Genomic DNA, 24,494 nt, shown 5'->3' with positions numbered 1-24,494 from the left:
AATATTCAAGTTCTGAATTTGATTATTGATGAATAATAAAATAAATCCTACTAGTTCGATTGATGGTTTCATTTAATTTATTTAAACCAGGTTACCTATAATAATATTTTTTCGTTAATTTATGAAAATATCAAATTAGCCCGTAATCCTGAATCCTGAAACATAAAGTTAGCCTATTAATTTAACACAGGTACGACTGTACTCAGTGTTGCACTATCAAATGCAATTGAAGCGCCTCTATGCCAGGGTTTTTATGTTCCTGCCCCCCTAGACAAAACGCACTTTTTGATCGAATCGAAAATCGAATCCGTCAAATTCCATACAAAAAAGGGGCTTTTCGACCACTTTTCGACTGGTTTGCGATTATAATGGCACTTTGTCTAGACCCACTGGTCAGGCTATAAGACTTATTTTTATGTATAGGCATTTTTATTGCGGCGCTACCTATTATATATTTTTTTTAAATGGCTTTTTTCTCTCCAAACTTCATTAAGCTATTTCTCGAAATCATGTTTCTGCTAGTTAATGACTTCTTGCAATCAGCCGACGAATTGCCATATGAAAAACACGCTTTTCCAATATTTTTGTTTGCCATGAGATTCTGGTACACCTATAATACTTATTAATCTAATTTGTATTTTTATGAATAAAAACTTGGCAGTGTTAATTGTTTTGTTTGTTTTTATTATTTTATAAAATCCGCCTTCAGGTCGCCATAGAACAGGGCCTCGCGAAATCTGTCTTGCCCACATCAAATTTAGTTGTTGCCCCGCCACTGTCTAGGAAAATAGGTAAAGACGGGTTATCGTTGATAGGACTGAGCGTTGGTGCGATGAGTTGGGCGGTCCGGCCTTTGGTGTGACTGCTTGCTTATTCTTAATTTGTACAGCTGCTTGTCTAGCTTCATTGTTCCGTCGATGGCTGCGGTTCTGGGTTTGGGTCTTCTTCGCTGTCTGTTTCTTCAAGATCGAATATTTCTTGAGCTGCTTTTCTTATTTCTTTTTTATCTAGTGCTAATTGAATCCACTCGTTTCGCGTTCTTCGGTAGTATTTTAAGTCTTGCTTTAGTGTGTCCTTCCAGGTGTATATGGGTCTGCCAATCTTCAATCTTCCTGCTTTATATCGCATAGCGCTGTGAAGCACATGTGGTTCGGATCGTCGTAGAATGTGGCCGTAATAGCAAATCCTTAGGAACTTAATTCTCTTGGTTATTGTCTTGCCTTGCAGAAGTTGGCGCACTTTTCTGTTTTTAGGTGGATTTTTACTATAGCCCAACATTTCTTTCAGAATGACACGTTCATATTTCCTTAACATTGAGCGGTTTGCTTTGGTGATGGATGCGGCCTTTATACCATATGTCATTGTTGGTTCGATGATCATTTTGTATAGCAACCTGGTTGTTTCCCACTGCATTTTGGTTTTTTTAATGAAGGGAATAAGTGCTTTGGAGTTTCTTACCCCTTGCTTGCAGCGGGCCCTTATTGTGTCTTTCCTACTGTGTCCTGATGTTATCCAGATTCCCAGATATTTCATCTCTTTCACGGGTTGTATACTTGTTCCCTCCGCTATTCTAATGAACTGCGTGAGGTTTGGTGGGTTGATTGGGTCCCGGATGAGGATTTTTGTTTTTGTGTCGTTGATTTTGAGTCCCACTGTTAGTAGAAGATCTTTGAGACTCGTAAAAATTGTTTTCAGATGACTTAGTTTCGTCCCTAATATAATTAGGTCGTCGGCGAACGATAGGCAAATGGGAAGCTTAATATGCGAATCTTGATTTAGCCGGAGTATTTCTATTTCTTCTTGAAGGGTTTGAAGGACGTCATCTATTACTATAGTGAATAAACGGGGTGACAGTGGGCAGCCTTGCTTTACTCCTTTTCCTTTGGTGACGAACCTGGTTTGCTGCCCGTACCATTTGATGCATGTGGATTCATTCATGCAGGCTTTAATGATCCTATTGGTCAGGGTCTTATTGGTTCTGGACACCAGGATATCTTTAAGGGCATTTAGGTCTACATTGCCATGACGTAAGATTTTGTGCCCTCTCTCCATTTTTCATCAAGAATTCTTCGAAGTGTAAAGATGTCGACGGTCCCTACGTATAAAAACGTATCTGAAAACGGCCAATTTTACAGGAGAGCGGTTTGAAGGTTTAAACATGTGTAGGTCGCGTTCTATTTATCATACATTGATGAAATTTGGTATAATAGTTTTATATGAGGTATATTTTATAAAACATGAAGAATTATCAAAAAATAATCACAATAAGTGTATTATTTGTCATTTACTCACTTATACAACGGAAAGTTTCTAATTACAAATGACGTAAGTGGTACTTACTAACTTTTACGTCGGAGTAATATATTTGTTTAAATTATTAACTGCCACATAAGTAATTGTACACGGGAACAAAGTTCAGCTACTACTGACCGTAACTCTCACTCTAGGCCCATAGTCCTGCTCGACGAGGCATAACAGCATCCCGCCTCGTTTCCCAGATAGTTGCATTTTGGAGGCACTCAATACCTTAAGATTCTTCCATATCTAAGGGGTCTTTTGACTGAAGAATACTTGTAGAACCGGTAAATTTTCTTTGTCAATAGTGCCGGCCAGGTTTGACAGCATGGCATCGAGTCCAAAGATCCACATGGCTCTTTTTTGAGTTCGATCTTGTGGAACATTGAATACAACTGAGTACTAAATGGAACCCTTTTCAAGGGCATGGATATTTCAAGGTATCATCTGTCATGCAGATAGTTTCATCATTACAAGAATATCCTCATAAATAAATAAATAACTTTCAAAGCGAGGCGGCTTGCCTGGGCGCCACAGACGGCATTATGGTCGCCCTAGGCCAGGGACCACATATATTTAAAGGCATCCCTGACACCTTCACCTGACGCCCACACCATTGTCAAAACTAAGGCCCAGATCAAATATATAAGAGTTATCCTGTTAATCACCAGTGGCGCCAAGTAGTGAGCGCAAATACGGTGACCTTAACTGTATATAACCAGTGGCAGCTCGCACTTTTTCCAATCCGTCGCCGCGCGAATGGAAGACAGCTTGCTTTTTCGTGGCTGCTCTCCTTATTTGGAGGTCCGAAAACTCTATGTCGGAAGGCTATGGAGAAAGGCCGGGAGCTCTATACTGGTACCCTCAAAAGCATGATTCTGTCCCATCTAAGGCATCACCCTCATAGGGAAGGGTAACGCTGTCCATCTTCTAAGACCTTAATAGGCCCAGAAAGTCTACAGGGCTACATCGTCGGCTTTAACGCAGCGTGAAGAACGAGGTGAAAGCTCCGCCATAGGAGGACAGAGAGGCCGTTTGACGTGAGACTCGCTAGACTGTGCTGTAGTCTAATAATTGATAAACCACCTCGCCGTGGGCCGTGGCTAAGTTGGGTCGCCGAACCTTATTCGCACTCGTGCTGAAGTTTAAGGTTGCTCTAGCGATCGCACCATGACTGGGCACGGATCCTTCGAGCCCTACCTGTATTGCAGTGGCTAGGAGCATACGACACACCATATTTTTGCGGGATAGCATAGTCAAAGCTATGTGGACGGTAACAAAAGTTGGGTGGTAATGAAGCACCTCTATCTGACAATTAAAAAATACAACACCATTAAACAAAACAACAAAAATTAAAAACAACAATTATTATACAGGGTGGAAACGATAAGTGATCTCACTCCATTATTTCTTAACTATAAAAGATATCCAAAAACTGATTACTGATCCTGAAAGTGCTTTACGAGCTCTATCCAACGGTACCAAATACGGTCGCACAGCACCCACCGTGCGCGCTCTTGCCCTCAGAAAAACATGCGCCCGTTGCACACCATATAGAAAGCGAATGCTATCAGCAGGTAGCTCACTGAGAAAGTCACGAGCTCCACGATCTCACTGCAAAGAATAATCATTATGTTAGAAAATGACATTTTCCACGCCTACCTTGCACCAATAGATTAGGGACATAAATGTTAAGAGAACTATTTATTTTTTAACGGTACAATAGTGAACTTAGGTGTACAAAGAATAAAGGATGCTCTTAAATCGAATTATTTTGAATAGGGTGAAAACAAATAGTCAATACGATACAGTTATTAGATTTTTCCGGCAGTTGAGTAGGTACCTATACAGTGTGAGTCACGTTAAAGTGTACATATGAAAATAGATGAAACTACACCTATTTTTATCGACAAAAAAGAGGTCAAAAATTTTTGAGATTTTTTTAAATTTTTTTATAGAATTTTTTTTCTTCCAATTACTTATTGCAAAGAAAACGTAATAACTTTTAAACTAAGCGGTATATCCTGATAAAATAAAAACAGTAATAATGCTAAATAACAGGCAATACTAAAAAAATACATAAAATACACAAAAAAGGCTAACAAATAATAAAAAATGATACTTTTTGAAAAAAATCTGCTTAAAAATTCGTGTTTTTTTGGGTATTTGATAAATTTCTCAAAAAAATGCCCCTATAACTGGTGGTTTTTATTACTTTGTATTATTCTCTATCGTATTACCTTCGTAAAACCAAAAATCGCATGTCTCTATCCCTATCACAACGTTTGCAATGATCGTTTGAACTAAGCCTCTCCGGGCGCGCCATTCAACGCTTCGTTAACAACAAAACTGAAAATTGCTCTAGATTTGTAATTTTGATAAAGACAAGTTAGATTTCAAATAAAAACAAAAGATTTCGAAGTAAAATAAGCATTTTAGTTAAAATTTAAATTGTCTCTACCTGTAGCGGAGAATAATGTTGTGGCAGGCCTTTGTTCAAACGATCATAGCAAATGTTGTGATAGGGATAGAGACATGCGATTTTTGGTTTTACAAAGATAATACGATAGAGAACAATACAAAGTAATAAAAACCACCGGTTATAGGGGCATTTTTTGGAGAAATTTATCAAATAACCAAAAAAACACGAATTTTTAAGCAGATTTTTTTCAAAAAGTATCATTTTTTATTATTTGTTGGCCTTTTTTGTGTATTTTATGTATTTTTTTAGTTTCGCCTGTTATTTTGCATTATTACTGTTTTTATTTTGTCAGGATATACCGCTTAGTTTAAAAGTTATTACGTTTTCTTTACAATAAGTAATTGGAAGAAAAAAATTCTTTAAAATATTTTAAAAAAATCTCAAAAAATTTTTGACCTCTTTTTTGTCGATAAAAACAGGTCTAGTTTTATCTATTTTCATATGTACACTTTAACGTGACTCACACTGTATACTCACACGGGTATTATTTGGCCTAAGAAGAAATATAATCCACTGCACGGCCTGCATCTGTCGTCACTGCTCCTGAGGTTCTGCAAACATTGTTTTATTAAGTATTAAACAATTATAAAGATATAAAACATAATACGTCACTGGACAACGGACCTAAGGCGTGCCGGTGTGGGGTTCAACCCTCGCTTGCAATTAAGTCCGCGGTAGGGAGATGTAATGTACTCCACGATCAAATAAACGCACTACTTATTTATCTATGTACACAAAAAGTAAGTTCAGTTGTAGGTCATTCTCAAGTGCTCTAAATAACATTGCTGCAAATACTCGTAAAACTGAAAATTCACAAGTGGCCCAATCACGGGCGATTTTTTAAGCTAAAAATCCAAACACATACTTAGTTTGTGATTAGGATAAAATAATTTATTAGATTTTCGATATAAACTCCAAAGCAAACGGCGTAATAATTTAGTTAGAGGAATAGTACAATTCCTTCACATTAAAATCAGCTCTAGGTACCGCATTTAGCTTTACTTAGGTTCAGTGTGATTCAACGGACATAGAAAAATTTTACTTGTTTACTTGATTCGATTTCTATATTCACAGTATCATTACGAGTCACATTATTCACAGCTTTAGAAGATACTGTCTCAAAAGGTTCTGCGTATGTATTTCGAGTGCTTCAAAGGGTTGATTTACCATAGTAGAGATGAAAATAGACGACGTTTATTGATTTGTACAAGAAACGGAAAAAAACACCCGCCTGCGCATAAAGCGAATTATTTTAAGGTTGTGGCGCAATAACGCGATTTGGACTTTAGTGACTCTACATAACTTTATAATGATAAAAAATCATTCCATAAATTATACTTTCATGGGATTCTGTAAAGAATTCTTAAAACTCGCAGCATTGTTGGTGCTTGGTCGGGTGAAAAAAGATCATGTAATAATTGGGGCACCTACTTGGGGAACATGAAAAAAATCTAACTTGTCTAAAATAATCCTACGTACTTACGAGTATCATGTTGTCTATTTTACAATATAATTAGCCAAAAAATTTCGACGTCGACGACTAAGTAATGAAGCAGTGAGGCCGTTGGTCAGACTGAATTAATCCTAATTACCTACAGCGTCTCGTGAATCATAAAACTTTGGCTGAGACACCGTTAGAAAAAGTATTTTACCTATGTAAAAGCAATATAAAATATTTACATCGAGGTATTTTGCTAGCTGATCGTCGCCCATGACCTGAGCTGCTGAAGAATCTTCTTGAAGGACGTAGCAACTGGCCGTAGCGCTGAAGAGGTGAGAGCCTGGCCGTAGGGGTCTGCCTGCAGCCTGCACTTGCGCGAATTTGAAAAAATCAATATGTCTGGGCTGTGTAGATACTGCAGCGACGGTGCCGCCACCAACGTGCGCGATATCAAAACAATTAGTTTTTTTTTAATCACAGCATCAAGTAGGTAGTAATGGACAGGCGCTTAATATAAAATTCTACTATTAATTTGTGAATCGTATCGTATTGAAAATCGAATTGGTTTTATTAAAAAAGCTGTCACTTCTTTTAAAATTTAACTAATGAAAATATTAATAGTAGATATTATTTGACTCGAGACGAGGTACAAAAATAGTGTATTCATGTACTTAGTACGACGTAGATTTTTGATGCGTTGTTAAAATCGGTGTCCAACTCTTTTTAATACGAGTATTTTTGCTATTTCATATAAGTACTTAGTTTTATGATTTAACGAACAAAGTAGCACGCATAATGCGATAATTTTATCTTTCTGGGTAAAATGAATCTTCTTGGGCCAGTGAATTGAATTGAAGTGAAAAATGATAAACAATTTGAACTTTAGTTAAGGATAAAACGAACTAAAAGTTTGTTTTTGTTGTAACCAATAAATAAGTAAATGTAAGTTAAAACTAACTAAAAGTTTGTTTTTGTAGTAAAACGTAAGTTAAGGTTTAGGCCTAAGTATTAGACTGCTAAAAAAGCTCTACAAAAGTAAAGAAATTACAGATTAGGTTTAAATTAAATTTGCTTCGCGCTCGACTTGGCGGGGGCACTGCCGTGCCCCCAGATAAACAAACATTTTTCTTCATAAAAATCATCATAAATATAATATATATACAACGTGTCCCAAAATTCAAGGATAAGCCGGCTCCGCAGGATGGACATAGTCATGACTACTTTAGGAAAAATAAGAAAAAAAATCGATCTTAATTATTTTTTAAGTTACACAATAAATTATGAAATTCGTCGAAAATTGACACCCCTTATGATATTTTACATTACCACAACTACAATTTTTAAAATACTTCTGTTTTTTTGTTTGTATTGGCAACTTAAGTAGTGCTGCTGTCCACTTCAATTCTTAAAACCCCCAGAATCCTTGCAGTTTTTACACAAAAGTTAATCAAAATATGATATTTCCTTAAAATTTTGAACGATTTTTACTTTCACTCCACTTTGACTCGTCGTTTTGTAAAAAAACAGTATAAACACTACTGCGGCAAGTTTATTATAAAGTTGACGCAACTATCCAAGATTCCAAAATGGTATAATACTCTAAGAAAACTAGTCGCAAAAAAGATTATGCGTACCATTTTTACAAGCACTTCGCTTGTTAGTAGTATGGGATAAATCTTGCAACTAAATTTAAAACCAGTTCTCCTCAACCAATTGAGCTGAAATTTGGTATACTTATGTAAGTACGATGACAATGCAATATTATGGTATCATTGAGCTGGATGGAGTCTGGATGTGGCCATAGGATCTTCTAAATGAAACGGCGGAATTGCATCTAGTTTAGGTTCGTTAGATTTGTCTTTTCAAGCACTTAAGTGCTAGATGATGTCCAGGATCCTGATGATGAAGTCAAGAGGTGGCCAGGAGCTGGCCATAGGAACTCCTAAACGAAATAGTGGAAGCTTATCGAGTTTGGGTTCGTTGGGTTTGTCTTCTCGGGCACTTGGGCCATGAGATTGAGAAACAACTAAAAAGTTATAATCGCGCATGGAATTTATTCCTCTTTTTTTCTGTTTGCGCTACAAACTTTCGAAATTATTTGAACCTTGCATACAATTATTTTTATCGTTAAATTCTTTCGTAAAATCTCGCATTAATGCTTGTTTAAAAAAAAGTTTTTTTTTTATTATAACTTTATTTTACACTTTTTAGTTGTTTCTAAATCTCATAGTCCAAGTGCTCGGGAAGTCAAATCCAACGAACCCAAACTCGATAATCTTCCGCAATTTCGATTAGGAGTTCCTTTGGCCAGCTCCTGGCCACCTCTTGACTTCATCATCAGGACCCTGGACATTATCTAGCACTAAAGTGCTCGAAAAGATATCCAACGAACTCAAACTAGATGCGATTCCGCCGTTTCGTTTAGAAGTTCCTATGGCCACCTCCAGACTCCATCCAGCTCAATGATACCATAATATTGCAATGTCATCGTACTTACATAAGTAGGTATACCAAATTTCAGCTCAATTGGTTGAGGAGAACTGGTTTTAAATTTAATTGCAAGATTTATCCCATACTAACTAACAAGCGAAGTGCTTGTAAAAATGGTACGCATATCTTTTTTGCGACTAGTTTTCTTAGAGTATTATACCATTTTGGAATCTTGGATAGTTGCGGCAACTTTATAAAAAACTTGCCGCAGTAGTGTTCATACTGTTTTATTACAAAACGACGAGTCAAAGTGGAGTGAAAGTAAAAATCGTTCAAAATTTTAAGGAAATATAAAATTTTGATTAACTTTTGTGAAAAAACTGCAAGGTTTCTGAGGGTTTTAAGAATTGGAGAGGACAGCAGCATTACTTAAGTTGCCGATACAAACAAAAAAACAGAAGTATTTGAAAAATTGTGGTCGTCGTAATGTAAAATATCATAAGGGGTGTCAATTTTCGACGAATTTCATAATTTATTGTGTAACTTAAAAACTAATTGAGATAGATTTTTTTTCTTATTTTTCCTAAAGTAGTCATGACTATGTCCATCCTGCGGCGCCGGCTTATCCTTGAATTTTGGGACACGTTGTATATATATCAATCTAAAACATTATCTTATAAACCATTTGCTAGTGATGCAATGCCAGGATCAGCATAAATAAATAAAAAAGTGTACTTAACGGGCTACGAGGTCTTGTTGCTCGAAGATTTGTTGCACGATGTGCGTTTCGTTTATGTTCATTCACTCACTGTGTGCATTTACTTGCAACGAAATAATTAGGTCTCTGATTTTCGAATAATTTAGTATTCTGAAACGTAGGTAGGTATCTCGATGAAATATGATTTTGTGTTTATTGGGTTGTTATAATGTGTAAACAAAACGTCTATCTCCGTGATTTCAGCTCGGACGGATGATGCATTGGAGAGGGCACTGTTTTACCTAGCTTTATCATGATCTGTGGGGAAGCGCGGGGTAACTGCGTAGCAAATAAGTATTTTGAAATTTCACTCTCCACAGAGATTTTCAGCGTTATTTCAGGGTTTAGGGCATAATACAGGGTTACTGGTTGCATTCTCATTTGCAACATGATGAGATTTTACGTCATTTTGGGCTAACGTAAACTTCTTCTGTATTAATTTCAACTTTCGTGTTTTTTTTATTTTTTCTTTTTACTGATAACTTTTTTTTACATTTCAATGGTCGTTTATTAGGTTTCTTTTAATTGTTATAATTGTATGCGGTAATTTTACATTTGAGTTCAAAATGACCAATATTTCAAATCGCCCGCCAAAATAACTCGGTGAAAATGGGAAAACGTGTCACGTCATGCTAAAGGAGCTCCTTGTTAAGTAGTTGAAGTTCCTTAAATTGAAATAGCCCTTTGTAGGTAATTCCATGCTGCTGAATACTTATTGAGCCTATTGTTAGGGCTGATTAATTTAGGTTAAATTTGAAGTCATTAGGTAAATAGACATTATTTTCCTTGACCTCATTCTACGTGATATTAATGCCAACGTGGATTCTAAACAGTGTTTATTCACCATGGAATAATAATTTAACTTTTTAGACTAACATACAATCAAGAACAGCAAGTCTAGGATCAAGTCTAATAAAATCAATACACCTGAGTAGGTGTATCTAAAAATAGAAGTCGATGGATGAGACATGTTGGAAAATTATTTTCGTAATTTATCAGCTATTTAAGTGTAAAATATTGATCTTAATTGAATCCTACCATCTTTCATTTTAATTTTCAAAAGAAAATGGACACAACTTTCAAACAGAAAATTGTGTTGGAAATTGGAACGCATTTTACCTACGAATGTGTGTCATTCGTATAGTTCCAAAATACTGAACTGTCCTATCCATGACATTGACAGCGGGGCGCCACCGTCAATGCCGGATCGCTGGTTCCGATTTTTGCCATGTTGGAAACCATATAGTTGAACGATGGTAGCGCCCCCCTGTCATTGAGTTTGGTGGGACAGTTCAGCTTGGGTCATCTATAAGCACATTGGAAAATGGAAACTGACAGCTTGTTATGTCATGTAGGGATGAATATACGCTCATGATTATTGATTTTGTAGTGGGTCAAGCCTTTTAGCTCTTTATATTTTGCCTGTTTGATGAAAACAGAAAAGAAAAAGACCGATTAGATTACATATTATAATTTAATATTCTAACAACAACGGAGAGAGACTTTTATTTTATAGTTAACACTATCTTAGTATGAAACAAAATTACACATAGACTGGACTGTAAAATAATTTTCTATTGTAAACTTGCTCGTTGGTAAAACATGTTTATTTGTGATTATAGCAAGTTATCATGACACGAGTGAAGAGTATAATAAATAATGCTTGAGTGAATTACTTTGTCTTCTGTTTCTTCTTGGGGGTGACGGGGACAGCCGCGGGGCGCGAGTACATGCTGTAGAATATGCCGGTCGCCGCGATCAGGATGGTGGATATGACGACGATGTATTCCATTCGGTTCCTGTGAAATTGTGAAAATATTGGAATATAGGAGAAAGTCTAGAGAACTCGCCTTACACTATTTCAATTTTGTTACAATAGAAAAACAGCAAGTCACGGTCAAATAATGTGAAGAAAATATTTTCTTCAATAAGATGTGAAATTATCAATTTATTAGAGGTGTCAAAAAATGTTTTGACTCCATTACGGTCCGCAGCGTGGATACTCACGCGAAGGGTGTTCCGCAGATGGTGTACCAGCGGGCGCCGTCCTTGGGCCTCTTGTTCCCCACGCAGCTGAAGCCGAAGTACCCCTCGTCGTAGTTGTCGGGGCAGAAGTACTTTCGCTTCTCCAAAGTCTGATGAAATTGAAAATCATAATTTCAAGTTTTCTTCCAGCAATAGGCATTGAATCGGGGCGCGATATACCTTATGATTTTTTCCAATTTATTTCGACGATGAAGTCATCATCACAGAGAAAAAAAAGAAGTAACAAATATGGCCATCATTACTTACCTGTCCGAATGGTGTTACGAGCGATGTAACTTGGTCGCATGGTCCCACAGGCTCGTGGAATCCTGTTGAGATTTCTTTTTCGGGCCAGAAGAAAGTCACCATCAGCAAGTATACGAAGTAATGCGAAATAATTTGCATTATCAAAAGATAATCGATCCCGGACAGTCTGTAAAAAATCGTGTTTTAAAAAAAACACAAATCGGTAAAATAAAATAATGAAATTGGAGAAAATTTTAATACTCTTCTTTAGGATCATATATCCACTTTTCGAAGCTCCTGGACAGCATGTTTGAGATCTGCAGGGGGGTGTGGAGGATCTGAGGTGACGAGATGGACGGTGTCCGCAGCCACCGACTGTACCAATGCAAGGCTAGAGCGCACCTGCGCGAACTTGTAAAATCTATAATGTGACTGACAGCAGCGTGCGATAGCACTGCCGCGCCGTGAACAAATGTACTGTCGCGTTCAGATTCGCTCCTATCGATGTAAACAAACTTTTTAATTTGGCCATCACATTCATCTCTCCCGGCGACCGACAAAGGGCAAATCTGACAAGTCGTAATACAAACTAACGTGGAGTAGGCTTGGTATGTTTGGTGTTTATGTAAATCAAATGTGATTATGCATTTAAATACTTTTAGTTATATTCAATGACAATGTATGAAATGAATCTTTAGTCCGATGCCAAAAATGATGGAAACTCGATTAGGTACTAAAATCCATTTAGAATTTCAGGACATCAGTTTTTCATTATTGGTCGCACTATGAATCTGCGCCAATGACTGAAATACATTTAGGTATGAGAACTTAGAAGGTGAAGCTTATTTTGATTTTGACTGTACCTGTAAAATGTACACTCGGAAATAAAATAAAACTTTCACAAATAAACTTATTTTATGAAAGTTAATGAAATTTAAAAAAAACCTACCATGGTCTATCATGAGTTTCGCAATGAGGACAACATTTTCAGTTTTTAAGAATAACATGCAATTAAAATGATATTTAAATTCAAATCTCCAAAATGACCTACATGACCTTGCCGGCTTGACATTACCTCTCCTTAACCTTCTCCCTGTCACTCGCGAGGCCGTTGATGATGAAGACAGCATAGATGGAGAAGAGCAGGAACACCGTGACCTCCGTGTGAATCTTGAAGTGGTCGTGCAGCGGGTGGTAGATCGGCACGAACATGAGCACGCCGCCTGGCATGCCCAGGATTGTCGCGATCAGCAACGATTTCCATTCTGTCTTTGCTCTGAATATGGCAAGAGAGAAAAACACGTCTTTACTATAACTCCTTTGATTCCTTCCTTCTTTTCCTTCTAAAGGCCTTTTTCCCTTTATTTTCAGCAGCTAAAGGTTCCTACCTAGGTAGTATTTATTATCTCTCATATGCTCCTTAGCCCAAAGTGAATGCTTATCCAGCACTGGTGTAGTAGAAATAAATAAAAAGTTAGGCAAAGTCGTGCGAGGTTGTGTCTCGCGATCTAGACTTCAAGACGTTCAACGAAGTCCAACGTCATGTCATGATGTCATTACCGGCAGATGTTGTAGGAGAAATAGCCTCTATTAATCAACGAAGTTTCAGGATTATGGAAGAGTTTTTTAAATGTAGAGGTCACTTACCCTGCCGACTTCCACTTTTCGACCTTCGGGGCCAACCACCTCCTGGAGGCATCGAACAAGAAGTAGAAACTCGTTGTGAAAGTGGCGTGGAAGTAGTACGAGGTCCAGGGCACCCAGTAGTGGCGGTCGAAGATGTTGGGGTCGGTGTCGTGCCAGGTCCAGTGGACGAACTTCACGGCCGTGATGTCGTAGGGTATGTCGATGAGGACGGTGACCAGCCCCACGGCGAAAGGCTCAGCGTAACGAGGAAGGTTCAATCGCGACACTGAGTACGCCGCATTGTACATGAAAGCTGGGTCTGAAATGAAAAATTGGCAAGTAACGTCGTGAAAATAGTAGCTTTTCATTTATAGAGTAATAATTCTCCCAAAAGTCGCTGAAATAGCCCGACGGATTAACAAGTTGAAGTGGCAAAGGTACGCAGTATTAACGCTCGATAGACAGCAAGGTTCTGGAGTGAAGGGTCGTACCAGAAAGCCCAGCATAGGACGTCCACCCATAAAGTAGACCGACCTCATAATGGCAGCAGGAAGGCGCTGGATGCAGGCCGCAACCCGCTTAATATGGAAATCATCAATCACGACATCTTATGGCTAAAATGATGAATGCTCCTAAAACGTTCTTAAATCCGTTGGCCCATTTGCCTCCTGTCCCGTAAAAACAGAGTAAAATATACTAATACATCATTTTAGCACACATCACAAGATAAACGGGAAACCAAAGGAAACGAGGATTGTCGCGCGCCACCCTCCCCAACGCTAATTGCAATAATGATGGGACTTCACTCAGCATTAGCGCGTTAACAATAGGAAGGGTGGGGTTTAGAAGATGAGATTCGCGAACACAAATCAAAATAATATTAGACTGTGTGGCGTAACAGTCGAAAATGGTAATTGGGAGAAGTGACATAACGGTAATTAATTAATTAGTTTAAAATAAGTGTAGTTAATTATCGAGGTAAGATACTTTGTGGATACTTACACAAGAATACAATGTGAAGCGGCAATCTCCCACCAAGTAACATGACAGGGGTCTGTGAGTGCCAGAAGTTGTCGTACTCTGGCAAAACGATGTGCCAGAAGTTGTCGGCGTAGAGACCATGCAGCACTGTGCCGAGCCAGAAATATGGCCATCTGCCACCTTTCTTGAAGGCTGTTGGAAAAAACCTTGCGCTATCAAAAAATAAAATATAAAAAACGCTAACACATGATACGGGTATAGGCTACTTGTGTTTCTGCAAAAACAATAAACAATTGAGAGTTAAAATTCTCAATTTTCTCATTACTCAATGTTGCCCATACTACGAAAATCAAAACTATGGAGTCAGTGGCTACGAATTCACCATGTCGTAGAACGTAGCAGGGATTCCTGTAGCCGTAGGTACTTCGTAGCAGGCGTAGACAGGACGGCGAAGACCTCGACACCTAATCCGTTTGGTTTGGATTATTATAGAATCACGAGTCTCATCGACGCAACATAATAATTATTTAAGTATGTTGTAGCATGAGTTTGACGTTTCGGCTGGGTTGTTACTACAGCCGTGGTTACAAGCACTTCTAATAATATCGTATTGAGACTTGTGATAATTTATTTTAAAATGGGACGCAAATGCTTTTAAATATTACACTATTGACTCTTCCATCGATAGTGAGAACATCAGGCCTCCCCAAGGCTGGCTAACGTGTAGTGTGTAGGTCGAAACCTCCACTCGTCTCAGAGAGAGCGTCTTCAGTGGAGACTAGTCAAATGACCAGATGATGAACATACCGTGCACCAGGGTGATAAATCCAGCCAGCATGAACACCGTCTGTGAGATCAGGTAGGTGGGCTGTGCGGCCCACAGCTGTCTCACATCGTTGAAGCGGACGAACCACTGCCACCACTGTGCACGTAGAATGATTCATTTTAACATTCGAATTGTTTCTTTCATTAGGATAACGGCGGTGACGATGGAATTTATGACTTGATAATGCAATTGAATTGATTTGAATTTCGCATTATATTTCATCATATTATATTTTAAATAAATACTTAATTAATGTTGCGGGATTATAGACTGTGCTGTGGCAGCAGACCGCGATTTAGTTAGCGGGGCTGATTCCTCTTGGTTCATAACATTATTAACACTAAGTAACTAGTTGTTCTGCGTTTTAGCATGGCACAAAATAATAATACACAGAATCAATTGACTTAGCAACAGAATGATATTTTTATAAATCACAAGAATACCAAGTCCAACAATCATTAATTCGCTTAAGCAGATTAAAATAGAATCAATTCGCTGTAGATAAACAACAAAATGTTTATTCATTTAATTTTAAAGTTTAAAAGATAAGATAACTAACCGTTATCGAGTCTGTCGCCATGGCGAGTGTTGCGCGCGCGCCCGCCGCTTTGCAAATGGGTTGCAATTGGCCGAGTCCCGCTTGCTGGGTCTACCAACGTAGTGATGTTTCGGTAATGGTATTGATATCGACATTATTCTTTGTTACCAAGCATTGATTAAGTAGAATATTGAATTCGCATTATTTTACTTTTTTGTTTTTAAAACACAGTTTTGGAACTTTGTAAGATTTAGTCAATTTCGTCTTGGAAAACATTTTAAAATGTTAAATGTTTTTGTCATCATAAGTACTACATAAACCACTGATATGTGATAGTAGTCAGATGGTATAGCCTTAGATAAGCCTGGTGCCCTGCTTTTTGAAATTAATGACAAAAACTAGTGAATTTCCTACTTTTTAGATACAGAGAAACTCGATCTGTTCCATGAAATGGGTTATAGAGTTAATTAGCAACAAAAAGACTTTTTGTTAAAACTAGAAAATAAAAACAATATTGTTACTAAATTATACCTTTTAATTCTGAGTTTGCGTAAGTTTTGGGCAAGCGTTCTTTAAAAATGAGCACACATATTTTAGCTTTCGGAAAAGTAGGGTAAGTGCGCTAGTTTTCGTCCAATTAGCGGAGTTGCCAACTTTGTGATGCGAAATGAATATCTTAAAATACCCTTACTCATATGTATCATATGTCGTTTAAGTCCTTATATAGTCTACTTTACGTTAATATTATATGACAATAAGTAAATACCACGGGTTTTTTTATAAAAAATATTTAATGCAAAAGAGGCGATTTCACTAGTTTTCGTCCAAAAAAATCAGTTTTCGTCCTAGTGTACGCTAGTTTTCGACCACTGTGTAGAAAAAAGGGTGCAGTTGAATTATTAACTTAAAACCAACTCTACAATACAGTAACTATGGATTGTGGTATATCATTTGAAAGGTAATTTTGTTAGCTTTCAAATGATATCAAAAAGATTTAAATAAGTTTCTTACCTAAATTTAGGAAAATATTTCAATAGGTCGAAGGACAAATGGACGAAAACTAATCTACAGGAATAGCTAATTTTGGTTTTCGTCCACCCCAGTGCTTGCTCATGACGTCATGGACGAAAACACAACAACGTTTAAAGCTGTTTTTTGTTTTCGTCCACATCTTTTTAACGGTTTTTATGGGTTTATCACTCTTAAAAAGTGGACGTAAACTAAAATGTTTAATGTAATAGCAATAAAGATCATATTGGAAGAAAAAACATTGTATTTTGTAGGTCCATTGAAGTAAAATGATTATTAAAAATATTAACTAGGTGTCAGGGTTTCCGTCCACGTGGACGAAAACCAAAATCTTGCAAAATTGTTATGCTAGTATTAGTCCACTTAATTATCTAAGATTTCTATACAAAAACTTTAATAAACCCTTAAAATAGTGTTTATTATGCTAATAATTAGACATACGTGCCAAAAACATTACGTAAAGTAGCTAAAACAGTAATTAAACATACCATGAAAGTTCCCTACCGGCACGTTTTTTTTTTTCTAACTTGACGACGTTTTCCATTCACCTGTGTGCAGCAGCAACTTCCGTAGATTTTTTTGGAGTTATTACTTGTCAAATTACATTTTCATGCGGACAGAACTGTTACTTAGATATTATAGAATGTAACAAGTCCAAACTTTCACGGAAAGTTAGGTTTGTATTCAAATTTTCCGTATTTGTTTGTGGCAAGTCGGTCAAATGGACGAAAACAGGAGCTGGACGGAAAACCGGCGCAATTACCCTATCAATTCAATGTTTAGAATGGAGTAGCTTATTTACAATTAACTAAAAAATGGAAGAACCCTCACACTCACAACTCGTTAACCATCTAGTTAATTTGTGGACCCCTGGTTCACTGGACTTAATTTCAAACCTTCTACTAGTATAACCCCTTTCAATGAATAGGTGGATTTTACCTGTCACCCTGTAGATAATTATATTAATATAAAATAGATAGGTACCTAATGCTCGTTTTTACCATCAATCTCTAATTTTTAAGTGACCCCTATGAAAACAAAATTCCTGTTATGTATTAGGTACCATAGAAGTCACTTAACAATTACGGATTGATGGCGAAAACGGGCTAATTTGAAATATTTCGAATTTGAATTGACATTGTCAGGTAAATGTTTTCCCCAAAAAGCCTACTATCGATAAATGTACACGTAGCAATTAATAGGTCAGCACTACTTCAGTGTAATTTGTCATTTATTTACGTCTGAAGGACGCAACAAGGACTAAAAATTAAGTGAAGTAGAAGTTCCCCAGGAATCTTACCCAAACTGTCATCGCTCTGGGTTTTCGAAAAAAAAAGTCAAGGTTAAATTGATTTTCATCAGAGGGATATAGAAATCACCTACTTACCTACTTAATAATAATATGATTGTTTACTTTTTAAGTTAAGTAGGTATGAAAATAAGAATAAAAATTGGCCAAGTGCATGTCGTGCCACGCGCAGTGTAGGGTTCCGTAGTTATCCGTCGTTAACACAATATTTCTAACTAAAGTAACTTTTAATATTTTCTTCTAAGGATTTTTTATTAGTTAAGAAATTTTATAATGCATGAGTTAAATCACTATTAACTATCTTAACCGTTATAGTTTTCCTTGAAAGTTCATAAAAAGAAAGAAAGAAAGAAAGAAAAAAGCACTATTATTATGAATTTTCCCAGATTTTTCAAGCCAACAGTTTAGTTTTTAGAGGGGGGGGGGGACATCTCTCTAGTGCCAATAGTTTTCAAGCAAAACCTCGGACAGACAGACAGACAAACAGACATATCGAGACTATAAGGGTCTAAAAAGGAAGTTTTGCTGGAAACTATACTTTTTTGTATAAATTACTTACTTATCTTTACTTAAAAGTTATGTTTTTTTTTATCGAACCATCCTCAAATTAAAAAAGTGATAATTACACACTCTTAATGAGTAAAGAGGTATTATTTTTACATATCAAGGTGTAGATAAGTTTGATAAGATAATAAAACAGTAAAATTGTATTAATTACCTACCATTATCGGTTACGATTTTTTGTTAGTTAAAAGGAGGTTTTTAACTTGGTTTATTTTACTCGTACTACCTATGTATTATTATTCTGTGGTACTATGCACCTCTGGAAGAAGTGGAATTAAATATTTCAGTTGAGGCTGCGCACTGTAATACTGCGTAAGAAATGAGATACTATTCAATCAAACTCGCATTTAGATTTTATTTTGTACCTACGTCGTAATTTCGAAGTTTTCGAATTAAAGTAGGTTTTATTATTTAAAGGGAAATGTTTCTATATACCTAGGTACTTTGCTTACCCAAAAGGTGAAACTGTACTTACCTGAAGCCTTAGGACAAGAAAAAAGTAGCTATAATTTAAAAATGTTATATTTTACAAAGTTTAACAAAATTTCGAGCATGTAAGTAAAAATAAAATAAATTAACAACAAAAGACCTCCACAAATTCTTCTTGTATTCTTCTTTCGGAAATTGAAAACGATGTAAAACTAATGATGATTTTACTTCGTTTTCAACTTCTTCTGAGGCGCGGCGGGCGAGGTCTGCGCGTACATGGCGTAGAAGACTCCGGCGGCGACCACGAGGATTGAGCTCAGGAGGGTTATGTACTCGGGACGGTTTCTGAAACAAAACACACAAATTAAGTAACATAATTAGGTATGCGTATTTATAAAACGAAACTCATAATGAACTCGATATAGGGATGGGGTTTAAAGTCCGTTCTTTTTCAAGCAAGAAGCTTTGTTTTAAGTCTAAAAATAAAAATAGAAAAACAATCACTAGTTGACCCCAAGATGGTGGTGTTTGCTTTGAATTAAGATAACTAAAATAAAATAAAATGGTAGGTAAATAGAATAGAATAAGAATTTCAGCGTTCTTTCTATAAACCTGAAAGTATTTTCAGATTTTTCAGCTCCAAATATTACTTCATTTACAGTTTCAATCTATTAGACATTTCTTATCAAAACTAGTTGATTTTTATTAACCACTGGTGACCTTGGAACTCCGTGCAAATTGTGTAACAGTGGTACATACTTACTTAAGTTACGCATATTTACGCGATAGTAGACACCCGTGGAAATTCCATACATTGCGTGAACTAAAACCACGTTGCAACAAAAGTTATTTCGTTGTGGATAAAAAAAATCTAGTTTCAGTCGCTCAGTCTTAATAAGTCGATGGTGACCGGTTATTATGGAAAAATCATTGGGGGAAGCTTATGTTCAGCAGATGATGGTGATGGATGATGATGGGCCTTCAAGCCCCGTTGGCTAGTTTCTCGGCAATTACTTAGGCCCGGTTTCTGAATTGAGATTTTCAGCTTGAGCGTGCTCATCATGTAATCAAGGATGAATTTAGATGCCATATTGATTAGAAGACTGGGCCTTAAAGTCTTGATTCGTTTCGTTTCAGCCGAATGACATCCTCTGCTTAACAAAGGCCTCCCCAAGGATATCCACAAAGACCGGCCCTGCGCCGCCCGCATCCAGGCACCTCCCACGACCTTTACCAGATCGTCGGTCTACTTAGAAGGAGGCCTGCCCACACTACGTCTTCCGGCTCGTGGTCGCCACTCGAGAACTTTTCTGCCCCAGCTCTGCGAGCTACATGCCCCGCCCACTGCCACTTGATTAACGATTCTTGATTAGGTAGTGTGTACTTACTCGAAAGGTTTCCCGCACACGACGTACCAAGAGGCACCGAACTGAGGCTTCTGCCCCCCCACGCAGCTGAAGTCGAAGTAGCCCTCGTCGAAACTCTCGGCGCAGAAAAACTTGCGCTTGACCATCTGGAACGTATTGTTCATACAATATTTTTACTAATTTATTTTTTATACTGACCATGGCACCTGAAGCTAAGCAGTCCATAAACTTATTAAGCAGGTGTCATTTAAAAAAAAACTAAGTAGGTACGTCATATTGATGTTTTTATTCTTCTTATTATTTTAACAATAGAACAGACTTTAATAAACGCTTGTGCACTCAGAGCTTACATAGCAGCAGTTTTATCGATAGTCAATTTATAAATTACCTGTCCAAAAGGTGTTTTGACCACTGCAACTTCATTGCAAGGTCCCACCGGCTCGTGAAGTCCCAGAGACCACTCCCTCTCAGGGTTGAAGAACACAACGAACACCCAGTAGACGATGAAGTGAACTGCCAGTTGAAGGTTCAATACGTAGTCAATAGTGGTCAATCTGTAAAAGTAGATGATTAATTTAGACGTTTCGAAAACACCTAGACTTCATCTTACAACGAAGTGGCAACGACGTCGCACGACATATTATAGGTCATCATCATCATCATCATCATCATCATCATCATCATCATCTTAGCCATAGGACGTCCACTGCTGAACATAGGCCTCCCCCTATGCTTTCCATGTTACCCGGTTGGTAGCGGCCTGCGTCCAGCGCTTTCCTGCTACCCTTATGATGTCGTCGGTATTTAACCCGCTCGACATAGCACGACATAGGTAACCAGCTCGAATTTTAGAAATCTTCTCAAGTAGGAGGGTATTTTAATTTCCCCTTCACGGGAAGTAAAATAAGACATGAACCAATAACTATAAACTGTTTTACCTATTTGACTTTTGTTTGTACGGCATTGTGTAGTAATGTTTGCTCAGCTGGATTTAGATTTAGTTAAGGTTAGTTACTACGCCGACTAAACTAAGTAAACAATTTTAGTTTTAATTTGTGCCCGTCTCACACTCTTTAGTTTCTTAGATCTACAGCATTACACTTACCTACATTAGTACCTATAGTGGATAAGTTATTATAACTGTGTATCGAATGTGCTACATTGGCCCTCAACATTGTTCGGCGATGTAGGGAAGAATATAACTAACGGGACTATTCCCACCTCTCGTTCCCACCGCTACAACTCCTGTGTAGCCAGGATCTACAGCTTGACCGCCATAAAAACCCAATGAAGGTCAAGTTTGTCCCCGGGGAAAGTTAAACTGTCATTGGGCCCGCAACGAAATTAATCAGAAGAACATTCGACTTCGAAGAATATAGCTAGGGAATCTCTTTCTGTTTGTTATTACTGACCTCTCTTTGACCTTTTCTCTCTCGCTCAAAAGGCCGTTGATGACAAAGACAGCGAAGACCGAGAGGAGCACGAAGACTGCGACCTCCGCGTGAATGTTGTAGACGTAGCGCAGCGGCTGGAAGAGGGCCACGTAGGGCAGCAGGCCTCCTGGCATGCCCAGAAGCACTGACAGCAACAGAGCCTTCAATTCCGCCTTTTTGCTATAAATAAAAGTTAAGTAACTAGGTACTTAGTCGTGTACATATAAGATAGGTAATTTGTGTTTGCCAGCAGGAGGTTATTTGCAAACGGTTGAACTTAAAATATCACTGAAATCGTATAAAATGAACTTTTTTCTACCAGTATTAAGGACTTATTACTTAAGGTATATTAAGTAAGTATGTAAGTAGGTAAGTTTATGCGATGCGTGTCCTATTAATTAATCTCACACTTTTGTGTTTAAAAAACGTTGAAAATTAATTTATTACATTTAATACTTTACTGTAGTTTAGAATAGGGTGATTTTTCTAATTGAAAACATTTGCAACTGACATAAACTTACAAGATTAATCGCGCAAATAACCGCTCCCGTGACTTTATTAAATCCGCAATTCCACAACCGCCGCGGGCGCGGGTGAAAATCGCGCCTTGGTTGAAAAATGAACATACCCCGCGGACTCCCACTGCGCGGCCTTCGGTGCCAGCCACCTCCTGGTAGCAACGAAGAGGAAGAAGAAGCTGGCCGTGAATGTAGCGTAGAAGAAGTACGAGGTCCAGGGCACCCAGTAGTGGCGGTCGAAGATGCTGGGGTCGGTGTCGTGCCAGGTCCGGTGGACGAACTTCACCGCCACAAGGTCGTACGGCAGGTTGATGAGCATGGTCACCAGGCCCACGGCGAACGACTCCGCGTACCGAGGCAATCTCAATTTCGATACAGCGTAAGCAGCATTATACAGGAATGCGGGGTCTGAAATGGTTTTTATGCTTTTGAGTCGGTATTAAAACCATCATGGCGCGGCCAAACTGGTTTCATCATCATCATCATCATTTCAGCCACAGGACGTCTACTGCTGAACATAGACCTCCCCTAATGACTTCCACATCGCACGGTTGGTAGTAGCCTGCATCCAGCGCCTTCCTGCTACCTTTATCAGGTCGTCGGTCCACCTTGTGGGTGGACGTCTCACGCTGCGTTTTCCGGTACGTGGCCTCCACTCCAAACTGGTTTACTAACAATTAATTAACGTTTTACGAGCGATAGTAATAGTTACTTACATACAAATATGCTGTGGAGGGGGTGTCTTGATCCAAAGAACATGACAGGAGTTTGTGAGTGCCATAAGTTATCACTTTCAGGCGATATTGCGCGCCAGAAGTTGTCCGTGTATAGGCCGTGTAAAACCGTTCCCAGCCAGAAGTACGGCCATCTGCCCCCTTTCTTGACAGCTGTTGGACAAACGTAAAACATTCTTAGATAGGTACTCGTATTTTTCACACTGATATAATCTATACAAATTCCTAATTAAGTCTCTTACTAATTTTCCTAGATAATGAACAGCATTGGCGAACCTTATTTGATTTTTTCCAATTCTTAGGTGGATGGGATCATCGCGCGTAGTAAGTAAGTAGGCAAACGCCCGTAGCGCATACAGGATCCACGGTAACCGTAGCAAGAGCTACGTGCTACGATAGGATACATGCAGTATATATGATTGAGAAGGGCTGTGGGTCTAGACAAAGTGCAAATTATAATCGCAAACCAGTCGAAAAGTGGTCGTAAAGCCCCTTTTTTGTATGGAGTTTTGACGGATTCGATTTTCGATTCGATCAAAAAGTGCGTTTTCTCTAGGGGGCTGTTGTTACTCATAGGACGAAAATTAAAAAAAAATCAATAAAAATGATGATATTTAAATTAAAATACCTAAGTATTTTGTTAGTGATGGATATTTTTCAAGACATACCGTGCAGGAGAGTTATTAGCCCAGCGAACACGAACACCGCCTGGGAAATCAAATACGTGGGCTGAGCTGTCCACAGCTGCTTCACATCATTCACATGGACTAGCCACTGCCACCACTGTGAAAGATAATAAAGGGACACACTTGAATACACCACTTGTTCGAAAATGGCCAGCATATTAGTTGATTAATCCATAAATATTATCATCAATATGGCACCCTAACATTTATTATTTTGGTAACTCTTCTGTAATTAAATATTAGACTAGAATCTGATTAGGTATTAGAAATTGATGATTATTTCAAGCTCAAAAGTAAATTAAAACGTTCATAAAGTATTCGAACTAGGGTATTAACTTAAAATTTTTATTTCGCAGAGCATTTTTTACCTAGGCACCTAGGTACTTACTTGATAGGTATGTCTGAAAGATCAGTCTGAATTCGCATAGCAGAATAAAAAAATCACGTACTTAAGTAAGTATGCCTAAACTCTTTGAAATCAAATCTGTAAAGTTAGCTAACTGACCGTGATCGTGTTGGTCGCTGCCGCCATCTCGTGTGCTGCGCCTGCGCGTCTAAGGGAGAATGGATTTTAAATGAACCGCATCTTAGGCGGCCGCGGATCCGGAGTGTGAGGTTACAAGATATCGATATCGAAGTTAGTTTAAAGGCAAAAAACCAAAGGTCTACGTGGCTACGTGGTCGAATCAATCAGGCATGAGGAGATCGATAGGAGATTCAATCCAAGTAACCGATCATAGTCAGCAGAATTGCCAAACTTAAAAAAGAGGCAGTGGCA

General features: G+C 38.0%; 2 protein-coding genes and 1 long non-coding RNA gene across 3 annotated transcripts; all 3 read right to left on the bottom strand.

Moving 5' to 3' along the window:
* Positions 1-3,655: 3,655 nt before the first annotated feature.
* Positions 3,656-7,249, bottom strand: LOC135086541 (uncharacterized). Its single transcript, XR_010260519.1, has 3 exons — positions 6,458-7,249; positions 5,255-5,328; positions 3,656-3,909 (listed from the first exon to the last, which is right to left on the bottom strand). It is a non-coding gene; the product is annotated as an uncharacterized LOC135086541 (long non-coding RNA).
* A 3,611-nt stretch (positions 7,250-10,860) lies between these two features.
* Positions 10,861-15,726, bottom strand: LOC135087216 (uncharacterized). The gene is made up of 8 exons (XM_063982058.1): positions 15,669-15,726; positions 15,091-15,205; positions 14,305-14,475; positions 13,324-13,621; positions 12,752-12,952; positions 11,698-11,863; positions 11,413-11,540; positions 10,861-11,204 (listed from the first exon to the last, which is right to left on the bottom strand). The coding sequence occupies exons 1-8, from the start codon at positions 15,687-15,689 to the stop codon at positions 11,078-11,080; spliced, it is 1,227 nt and encodes a 408-aa protein (XP_063838128.1). The 5' UTR covers positions 15,690-15,726; the 3' UTR covers positions 10,861-11,077.
* A 3,329-nt stretch (positions 15,727-19,055) lies between these two features.
* On the bottom strand, positions 19,056-24,296 carry LOC135086585 (uncharacterized). The gene is made up of 8 exons (XM_063981337.1): positions 24,222-24,296; positions 23,699-23,813; positions 23,013-23,183; positions 22,407-22,704; positions 21,758-21,958; positions 20,734-20,899; positions 20,367-20,491; positions 19,056-19,323 (listed from the first exon to the last, which is right to left on the bottom strand). Exons 1-8 carry the CDS (start codon positions 24,246-24,248, stop codon positions 19,203-19,205), a joined length of 1,224 nt encoding a protein of 407 aa, XP_063837407.1. The 5' UTR covers positions 24,249-24,296; the 3' UTR covers positions 19,056-19,202.
* Positions 24,297-24,494: the final 198 nt, after the last annotated feature.

Source organism: Ostrinia nubilalis, chromosome Z, assembly GCF_963855985.1.
Source record: "Ostrinia nubilalis chromosome Z, ilOstNubi1.1, whole genome shotgun sequence".
In the NCBI taxonomy this organism is placed as follows: domain Eukaryota; kingdom Metazoa; phylum Arthropoda; class Insecta; order Lepidoptera; family Crambidae; genus Ostrinia; species Ostrinia nubilalis.
Note: the sequence above shows the minus strand (reverse complement) of the source record. Positions and strands in the feature narration are given on the sequence as shown.